This window comes from Sapajus apella, unplaced genomic scaffold, assembly GCF_009761245.1.
Source record: "Sapajus apella isolate SASKATOON/1434 unplaced genomic scaffold, GSC_monkey_1.0 scaffold10, whole genome shotgun sequence".
In the NCBI taxonomy this organism is placed as follows: Eukaryota; Metazoa; Chordata; class Mammalia; order Primates; family Cebidae; genus Sapajus; species Sapajus apella.
Window position 1 is genome coordinate 9,437,623 of NW_022436950.1, and position 10,219 is coordinate 9,447,841.

At 40.8% G+C, this 10,219-nt stretch overlaps 1 protein-coding gene and 1 non-coding gene across 2 annotated transcripts in view; one reads left to right on the forward strand and one right to left on the reverse strand.

The window, feature by feature from the left end:
• The first annotated feature begins 5,975 nt into the window (after nucleotides 1-5,975).
• LOC116551678 (nuclear body protein SP140-like protein) overlaps nucleotides 5,976-10,219 on the forward strand; it is a 16,933-nt gene continuing 12,689 nt past the window's right edge. The window contains exons 1-2 of the mRNA XM_032277950.1: nucleotides 5,976-7,084; nucleotides 9,701-9,857. Of these exons, the coding sequence (XP_032133841.1) occupies nucleotides 7,074-7,084; nucleotides 9,701-9,857 (168 nt within the window). The 5' untranslated portion in view covers nucleotides 5,976-7,073. The remainder of the gene's footprint in view (nucleotides 7,085-9,700; nucleotides 9,858-10,219) is intronic.
• LOC116552104 lies at nucleotides 9,191-9,297 on the reverse strand. The gene has a single exon (XR_004269221.1). It is a non-coding gene; the product is annotated as a U6 spliceosomal RNA (small nuclear RNA).

Here is a 10,219-nt window from a genome sequence, read left to right on the forward strand (position 1 = left end):
TATCTATATATTTATTTATTGATTTGAGACAAAGTCTTGCTCTTCACCCAGGCTGCCATGCAGTAGCACAATCTCAGCTTACCGCAGCCTCAAGTTCCTGGGATCTAGCCATCCTCCTGCCTCAGCCTCCTGAGTAACTGGGACTACAGGCGCATAATGTCATCTTTGTCATTTCTCATTGTGTTTATTTGAATTTTCTCTTTTTCTTTGTTAATCTAGCTAGCAGTCTATCTAGCTTGTGTATCCTTTCAAAGAACCATTTTTTTTTTTTTCTTGAGATGGAGTCTGTCTCTGTCACCCAGGCCGGAGTGCAATGGTGCAATCTCAGCTCACCACAACATCAGCCTCCCAGGTTCAAGTAGTTCTCCTGCCTCAGTCTCCTGAGTAGCTGGGATTACAGGCATGCACCACCATGTCTGGCTAATTTTTGTATATTTAGGTGAGACGGGGTTTCACCATGTTGGCCAGGCTGGTCTCGAACTCCTGACCTCATGATCTACTCATCTCAGCCTCCCAGAGTGCTGGGATTACGGGTGTGAACCACTGTGCCCAGCCTGAAGAACCAATTCTTTGTTTCATCGATCCTTTGTATGCATTTTTGGATCTCAATTTTGTTTGATTCTGCCCGGATTTTAGTTATTTCTTTTCTTCCACCAGCTTTGGAGTTTTGTTCTTGTTTTTCTAGTTCCTCTAGGTGCAAAGTGAAATTGTTAATGTGAGATCTTTCAAAATTCTTAATGTAGGTGTTTAGCATGATAAACTTTCCTCTTAAAAGGCTGCTTTTGCTGTATTCCAAAGATTTTCGTATGTTGTCACTGTTTTCATTAATTTCAAATACTTTTTTGATTTCTTTTTTTTTTTCCATTTATTTATTTTATTGCATTTTAGGTTTTGGGGTACATGTGAACATTTTGATTTCTGCTTTAGTTTTGTTGCTTACTCAAAAGTAATTCAAAAGCAAGTTGTTTAATTTCCATGTAATTATGTGGTTTTGAAATATCTACTTGGTATTGATTTATATTTATTCCACTGCAGTCTGAGAGTCTCCTTGGTATGATTTTGATTTTTAAAACAATTTTTTGAGACTCACTTTATGGCCAAAGATGTGGTTAATCTTTTTTTTTTTTTTTTTTTTTTGAGAAGGAGTTTCACTCGTGTTACCCAGGCTGGAGTGCAATGGCGCGATCTCGGCTCACCGCAACCTCCGCCTCCTGGGTTCAGGCAATTCTCCTGCCTCAGCCTCCTGAGTAGCTGGGATTACAGGCACGCACCACCATGCCCAGCTAATTTTTTGTATTTTTAGTAGAGACGGGGTTTCACCATGTTGACCAGGATAGTCTCGATCTCTTGACCTTGTGATCCACCCGCCTCGGCCTCCCAAAGTGCTGGGATTACAGGCTTGAGCCACCGCGCCCGGCCAATCTTTTTTTTTTTTTGAGAGGAAGTCTCACTCTGTTGCCCAAACTGGAGTTCAGTGGTGTAATATTGGCTTACTGCAACCTCCACCTCCTGGGTTCAAGCAATTCTCCTGCCCTCAGCCTCTCGAGTACCTGGGACCACAGGCATGCACAACCATGCTTGGTTAATTTTTGTATTTTTAGTAGCGACAGTGTTTCACTATGTTGGCCAAGCTGGTCTTGAACTTCTGACCTCATGATCTGCCCTCCTCAGCCTCCCAAAGTGCTGGGATTACAGGTGAGCCACTGTAATCTTATAGTGCCCGGCCACAGTTAATCTTATAGTATGTTCTCTATGCAGATTAGAAGAATGCATACTCAGTGGTTGTCTGTAGAAGTCTGTTAGGTCCAATTGGTAAAGTGTCAAATTTAAGTCTAGAATTTCTTTGTTAGTTTTCTTTTTTGATGATCTATTTAAAGTTGTCAGTGGTGGGCGGTTAAGTCCCTCACTATTATTGTGTGACTGTCTACATCTTTTTGTAGGCTAGAAGTATTTGTTTTATGAATCTTGGTGCTCCAATGTTGGGTGCATGTATATTTGGGACAGTTAAGTTCTCTTGTTGAATTCAACTTTTTATCATTATGTAATGCCTTCCTTGTTCTTTTTTTACTGTTGTTGGTTTACTGTTTTATCTGATATGCAATAGCAATCCTTGCTTTCTTGTTTTCTATTTGCATGATAGATCTTTCTCCATCCCTTTACTTTTTTTTTTTTTTATTGCATTTTAGGTTTTGGGGTACATGTGAAGAACATGCAAGATTGTTGCATAGGTACACACATGGCAGGGTGATTTGCTGCCTTCCTCCCCATCGCCTATATCTGGCATTTCTCCCCATGCTATCTCTCCCCAACTCCCCAAGCATCCCTTTACTTTTAACCCATGAGTGTTATTACATGTAACATGAGTCTCATGGAAACAGCAGACAATTGGGTCTTGCTTTTTTGTCTAATTTGCCACTCTGTGACTTATTTTTTATTTTTTTAAACAGAGTTTTGTTCTTGTCACCTAAGCTAGAGTGCAGTGGTGAGATCTTGGCTCACTGCAACCTCCACCTCCTGGGTTCAAGTGATTCTCCTGCCTCAGCCTCCCAAGTAGCTGGGATTATAGGCGCTCACCACCATGCCTGGCAAATTTTTGCCTTTATAGTAGAGATGGGGTTTTGCCATATTGGCCAGACTAGTCTCAAACTCCTGACCTTAGGTGACTTGCCTGCCTTGGCCTCCCAAAGTGCTGGGATTACAGGTGTGAGCCACCATGCCCAGCCCAGTTTGTGACTTTTAAGGAGGGCATTTAGACTGTTTAAATCAAAGGTTAATATTGATATGTGAGATTTTGTTCCTGTCATGATGTTGTTAGCTGGTTGCTTTGCAGTCTTGATGGTGTAGTTGCTTCACAGGGCCTGTGGGCTAAGTTCGTAAGGGTGTTTTTGTAGTAGGAGGCATTTTTCTTTCATTTCTGTGTTTAAAACTCACTTAAGGATTTTTTGTAAGCTTGGTCTAGTGGTAATGAATTCCCTTAGCATTTGCTTGTCTGGAAAGGACTTTATTTCTCCTTTGCTTATAAAGGTTAGTTTGGTGGGATACGAAGAATGCTGAAAATAGGTCCCTACTCTTCTGGCTTGGAAGGTTTCTGCTGAGAAGCCTGCTGTTAGCCTGATGGGGTTTCCTTTGTACTTGATCTGACCCTTTCCTCTAGCTGCCTTTAAGGTTTTATGTTTGTGTTGGCCTTGAAAAGTCTGATGACTATGTGTCTTGGGTAGGGTTGTCTTGTATAGTATCTTGCAGGGGTTCTCTGAATTTCTTGAATTTGCTTTTTTTTTTTTTTGAGATGGAGTCTTGCACTGTTACCTGGGCTGGAATGCAGTGGCATGATCTTGGCTCACTGCAACCTCTGCCTCCTGGGTTCAAACAATTCTCTTGCCTAACCCTCCCAAGTAGCTGCGATTATAGGCACCTGCCGCCACGCCCAACTATATATATATATATATATATATATATATTTGTATTTTTTTTAGTAGAGATGGGGCTTGCCTCTGTTGGCCAGGCTGGTCTTGAACTCCTGACCTCAGTTGATCCACCTGTCTTGGCCTCCCAAAGAGCTGGGATTACAAGCATGAGCTACTACACCTGGCCTCTCATTCCTTTTTTTTTTTTTTTTTGAGACAGAGTCCTGCTCTGTTACCCAGGCTAGAATGCAGTTGCATAATCTTAGCTCACTGGAACCTCTACCTCCTGGATTCAAACAATTCTCCTGCCTCACCTCCCGAGTAGCTGGGATTACAGGCATGCACCACCATGCCTGGCCAAGATCCTCATTCCTTTCAAGCTTCCCAGTAATAAATCCACTACACAGTTGGGCCTGAAATAAGAATAAGCTCCCTGTAACTCACTACTGATCAAGAATTTGAAGCCAGCCAGGCCAACTTGGCGAAACCCCATCTCTACTAAAAATACAAAACTTAGCCTAGCTGGTGTCACATGCCTGTAGTCCCAGCTACTCGGGAGGCTGAGGCAGGAGAATTGCTTGAACCTGGAAGACAGAGGTTGTAGTGAGCCAAGATCATGCTACTGCGCTCCAGCCTGGGTGACAGAGCGAGACTCCTTCTCAAAAAAACCCCAAAACCCAAAACCAAAAAAACTGGGAGATGGGAACTCAGTTACAGTGTGTTATTAGCAGCTAGGGTATGATATTGCAATGCAGTTCTTTCTATTGAGTGGAGCATGGGGTTTAGAATCAAAGGGTTATTTCTGAACCACAAGAGTTCTAATCCTCCCTCCAGGCATCTGAGGAATAGCCAAGTGCTTTGTTCTTGTCAAGGGTGTCAGAGATGTCAGCACATTTGGGCCACTCTCTTGCTCAGGTTAACTTGCCCCATAATGGTTAAGAGCAAAAGAGAGCAGCACTCTGGAGAGATGGCTCTGCTTGGAGGAAGCACATCCTGCCTCAGCTGAGATGTCGCAACGCACAAGTGACAAGTCAGAGCTAGTGAGAGAGGGTGGGGAAGGGGGAGAGAGGGAAAGATCCATGTATTTGCAGGACCTGCATGTGTCTGTTTACCAGTGAAGATGTCCTCATTGGTGTGCTGGGATCCGTACCCAATTTGTGGGGAAAGAAATGCAAACCAGGGGTGGGGGGTGCAGGAGAAGAAGAATAGAAGCCTTGTTGACCTACATTTTTCATTATCTGGGCACAGAACACTTATGTCCTGGGATTCCTCTTAAACAGAAGTCAGATTCAGTGGAACATGATTTAGAAAGCATCATTCTGGAGCACAGTTCCCCTGGGACCCCCGAATCCTCATCTGCTTCTGGCCTCTGCTCACCTTGGGCCCTGGATTCCAGCGCCCCCTGGGCTCCCAGCTGCCTCCCTGTCTCTGCCCCACAGTTCTGCTCAGAGTTCTGGTCCCTGGTTTTAGTTTATGTTCCACTCTCATTCTTTCTTTGCTCCAGTTTATCTTTAACTTTGCACTGATACATTTTCAGTATTTAAAAAAGTCACTTCAAATCTTTCTTGAATAATATCAGAGTACGAGTGAAAAAAATCCCTGTGCAAACATAAATGTATCTGGATCTGCATCCCACCCCTTAAGACCTAGATAATATCGGTTCTAATCCTCTTGGCCCGTCTCGTGAGAAGCCGTCTTGACCTCCACTGCCTGGATATCTCTAGATCATTGACTTTTTTAGGTACATTTTCTATTTCCCCATGACTGCAGGTGAGAGTTTTACAGAATTTTTACTGATACATAACAAGGGTCTCCTTCCTCCAGATTCCACTAGAGTTTCTATCGCTTTCCCATACACTGCACTGACATCTTCTGGAACACCTTTAGGCTTCTACCCAGTGCTCTGTCCCACAGCCAAATACCCCATGTTTTATGTTTTTGTTATATCTGCAACCTACTTCAAAATCTGTTCTAGTTATACTACCGTGAATAAAAACTACCCTAAAGCAGTGATTTAAAACAACAAAAGTCCTATATTATTTTGTGATGCACCTGCAGTTTGGGCAGAGCTCAGTGGAGATGGTGTGTGCTCTACATGGGTGTCTCCTGGCAGCCCAACGGGGGCTGCAGCATCTACTCCCAATATGACACACCACATGGTCGGCTAGGGCCCTCCTGTGGTTTAAAGCCTGGTCTTAAAATCAGCATCGCATTGCTTCTGCCATATTCAAACATTCTGTTGGTCAACCAGTCACAGATCCCAGATTAAAGGGGACACAGACTCCACCTCTAAATGGGAGGAATGTCGAATTCTGGAAGTATTTTTTCTTTTTTTTGGAGATGGAGTCTAGCTCTGTTGCCCAGACTGGAGTGTAGTGGTGTGATCTCGGCTCACTGCAACCTCCACCTCCTGGTTCAAGCGATTCTCCTGCCTCAGCCTCCCAAGTAGCTGGAATTATAGGCACACACCACCACGCCTGTCTAATTTTTTTCTATTTTTAGTAGAGACGGGGTTTTACTATGTTGGCAAGGCTGGTCTTGAACTCCTGACCTCGTGATCTGCCCGCCTCAGCTAGGATTACAGGCATGAGCCACTGTGCCCAGTCTCTGGAGGTATATATATTTTTTAAAGCCTCATATCTGTACTATCTTTAAAAAGTTGGCTATTTTTACCAACTTGGCTCCTGCCTCTGGCCCCAGTGGTCCAGAGGTTTCTCTTTTTCCTCCCTAGCTGCTTTCCAGAAACTCTAAGGGTATTCCCCTGACTTTATGATGTAGAGCAGTTCAGCTTCCTCCAACCTATATCCAAATGCTTGAGGTCTAAATTGTCCAGTCAAGGTCACAAGGTGCCCAAACAACTCATAAGCCTGAGACAGTTTTGAAGTTTCTGTCTTTCCCTTTTTTTTTTCTCCATGGCCATCTCTGCAAGGGGAGAAGGCAAAATAGAGGTTTACTTCTCTCTAAAATCAACTATGTTGCTTCACCTAGAAACAACTTCAGTCAGTTTTGGTCAAATAGACATTTCCACCCTTTTTCATTTGCATAAAACACACGGTCCCCTGACTTCTGTGGACTCCTTGGAGTTGATCTCCTGTTCCTCCTCCTTGGGCTACATTCTCTTCTGGCCCTCCAGGCATGACTCTGTAAGTCCTTCTTAATTCCCTGCTACCATATTTGCACAACAGTTGAGAAACCAGAATATCTATGGTCTAGTTTTCACAAATACAGAGGTTATTCACGAATATTAATATTTTCACTTCTCTTTTCTGCTTTCTGGGTGAGTCAGTTCAGACTTTTTGTTCTGGTCCCTGGGAGCCTTGCTGGGAAGCCCAATCTGGGTCTGAGAGTGCATAGATCGTGGCGGATGGTGTATCATCCCCCATGGGGCTCTGCAGCCTAGAAAGTGGCACGACCAGGAAGTCAGCAGGTGGAGGAGGCAAATGAACAGAGGATTAGACTTTTTCTCCTTTCCTTTGTCATCTTTCATCCATGTGGGTTTTTATATTTATTTACTTACACACAGTTTTATTCCAAAACTTCTTCGAACTGGGTCATAAAGCCAACTGCATATTGCAAAGTAGAAGAAACTAAGCTTTGAGAAATCAGGTAAAAAGTGACAAATGACAGCTGCTGGTGGAATGCTACCTGTCCTGACTGACCCTCTTGCAAATGTTGTCTAGGTGAGACAAAGATATTTGAACCCTGAGATTTCTTTTATTGGTTTTGTTTGTTTTCCTTGGTATAGACCTAGGAGTGTAATTACCCGGTCATAGGGTGGATTTAGTAGACACCACCAGTTTTCCAAAGTGGGTGTACTAATTTTCACTCCAGTAGCAATGTAGGAGTGTTTCGAACAGTATATTCTTGTCAACATGTGATGCTAGGTTTTTGTTGTTGTTGTTGTTTTTTAAATCTTAGCCATTTTGGTGAATGCATAGTGGTACTTTGGCATAGTGGTATCTCATTGAGATTTTACTTTGCATTTCTCCAAAAAACAATGCTTTTGCGCACTTTTTGATATGCTTATTGGCCATTTGAGTATTCTCTGTTTACGAAATGCTGGCTATTGTGCCTATATTTTTGTTTTTAAAAATGGAGATTTTTGTGTTCTTCTAATTACTAGACGTTCTTTCTATACGTTCTACATAGACGCCTTCTTCTATACAGAATGTTATGAATATCTTCACACATTCTGTGGCTTTTCCTCGCTTTCTTAATAGCGTCTTTTGATAAACAAAAGTTTTTACTTTTAAGTAAGTCTAATTTGTCAGTGGTTTCTTTCATAGTGTTTTGGGATCTTCTGGAAGAAATTTTTGCCTACCTTAAGCCAAGAAGATATCATCCTACCTACTCTAGAAGCTATACTATATCATCTTTCATATTTAGGTCTATGATTCATTTGAAATTAATTTTTGTATATGGAGTGAGGTAGGGTTTTCAATTGCTCTGACACCATTTCATGAAGAGATCATCCTTTTTCCCACTAAAATGCAGCAGTGTCTTTGTTGTAATTTTGGTGACCTCATGTGTGTGTTTCTCTTTGTTGCAGTCTCTATTCATTTATATGCTTATCTTTATGCCTGTGTCATGTTGTCTCAGTTACTGTAACTTTATATGAAGTTAAAACACTGTGATTCTTTTTCAAGACTCTTTTGGCTAATCTTAGTCTTCTGCATTTTCATTTATATTTTAAAATAAGTTTGTCAATTTCCACCAACAATACCACTTGAATTTTACTAAAGTTATATCAAATCTATCAATCAGTTGGTGAGAATTTACATATTAATATTTTTTTTGAGACAGAGTCTCGCACTGTAGCCTGGGCTGGAGTGCAATGGTGCTATCTCAGCTCACTGCAACCTCTGCCTCCTGGTTCAAGTGATTCTCTTGCCTCAGCCTCCTGAGTAACTGGGATTACAGGTGCCCACCACCACTCCCAGCTAATTTTTTATACTTTTAGTAGAAACGAGGTTTCACTATGTTGGCTAGGCTGGTCTCGAACTCCTGACCTTGTGATCTGCCTACTTTGGCCTTCCAAAGTGCTGGGATTATAGGTGTGAGCCACCACACCTGGCCTTACATATTCATATTTAGTCTTCAGTCCACAAAGATACGTTTCCATTTATTTTGGCTTTCTTAAATTTCTCTCAGCAAAAGTTTTGTGATTTTCAGTGTAACTTTCTTGTACATCTTTTGTTAGATTTACCTTTATTGTTGGTGATTTTGATGCTTTTGAAAAGGATATTGTTTTTCTATTTTTATTTAAACTTGTATACAAAACATTATTTCCTATACAAAAATATAATTGATTTTTGCATATTAACCTTGAATCCAGACACTTTACTGAAATTAATTAATTCTAATAGTTTATCCATTCCTTTAGATTTTCCAGGTATATAGTCATCTGCAAATAATGGTAGTTATATTTCCACCCTTATAGGTTTATTCTTTTTATTTCTTTTTCTCACCTATTGCATTGTCTAGGATTTCTAGTAAGTGTTAAATGGAAATGGTGACAGTAGACATCTTTGTTTTGTTCTCAAATTGAGTGGGAAAGTGTTTAGCATTTCACATTTAAGTATAATGTTAGCTATAAGGTTTTGTTTGCTTATATACTTTATTATATTTAAAAGTTACTTTCTACTTTCTATTCTTAGTTTTCTGAGAGTTAAAAATTCACGAACAGATATTTTATTGTATTTTAGCTTTTTCTGGATGTATTGAAATTATCATATATTTTTCACCTTTATTTTTGTCAATCTGGTGCTATATATTTCCTGATTTTTTAAAAAATGCAATGTTTTACAAATTTGCGTGTCATCCTTGTGGAGGGGGCATGCTAATCTTCTCTGTATTGTTCTAATTTTAGTGTATGTACTGCCGAAGTGAGCACCAGTTCCCAATTTTTAAATGTTAAAGAATTCTTGCATTCCTGGAATAAGTCTCACTTAGTCATGGTGTATTATTATTTTTACCTGTTGCTGGATTTGACCTGCTAATACTTTGTTGCAGTTTTACCATCTCTGTCCATGACAGATAGTAATCTGTACTTTTCATTTTTGTAATGTCTTGTCAGACTTGTGTATAAGGATTATGCTATCCTTTTCCAGTGAGTTAGAGCACGTTTGTTTTTTCTTTATTCACTGGAAGGGGTTGTGTAAGATTGGTTTTATTCTTTCTTAAATATATGTTTTGAAGAATTTACAAGTGAAGTTTTCTGGGCCAGGAATGTTTCGGCTGGGAAAGGCATCTTGAAATCTTGATGTTTATCTTCTCATTGTATTTTTTTTCCTTAGGATGTTTGCAGTGGTCCAGAAGAAAAAAGTTTCCTGTGAGATCTATTTCAATCACTTCAAGGAAAATAAGGTGGAGATAGCAAATGCAATAACAAAGCTATTTCCTTTTCTTGAAAGCCTCAGGGACAATTCCTTTATCACTGAAAAAATGTATGCTGTAAGTGAAGTTTATTACATCACCCATGGTAGTCTGGCCCCCACATTAATTTATATTTGGCATCCTGGATTCAAAGTTTAGTACACTGCTAACTGCCTGAAAGGCCTTTCATACCTTTTGTGGAAAGACCCTTTTCTGTTGGTTACTTATTGTATAAGGTAGAAGGTAATGGGGCAAACAGATGTCATTAAAGATACTTCTATTTCTTTTCCTTTTTTTCCTCCTCCTCCTCTTCTTTCTTTCCTTCCTTCCTTCCCTCCCTCCCTCCCTCCCTCCCTCCTTCCCTCCTTCCCTCCTTCCCTCCTTCTTTCCTTCCTTCCTTCCTTCCTTCCTTCCTTCCTTCCTTCCTTCCTTCCTTCCTT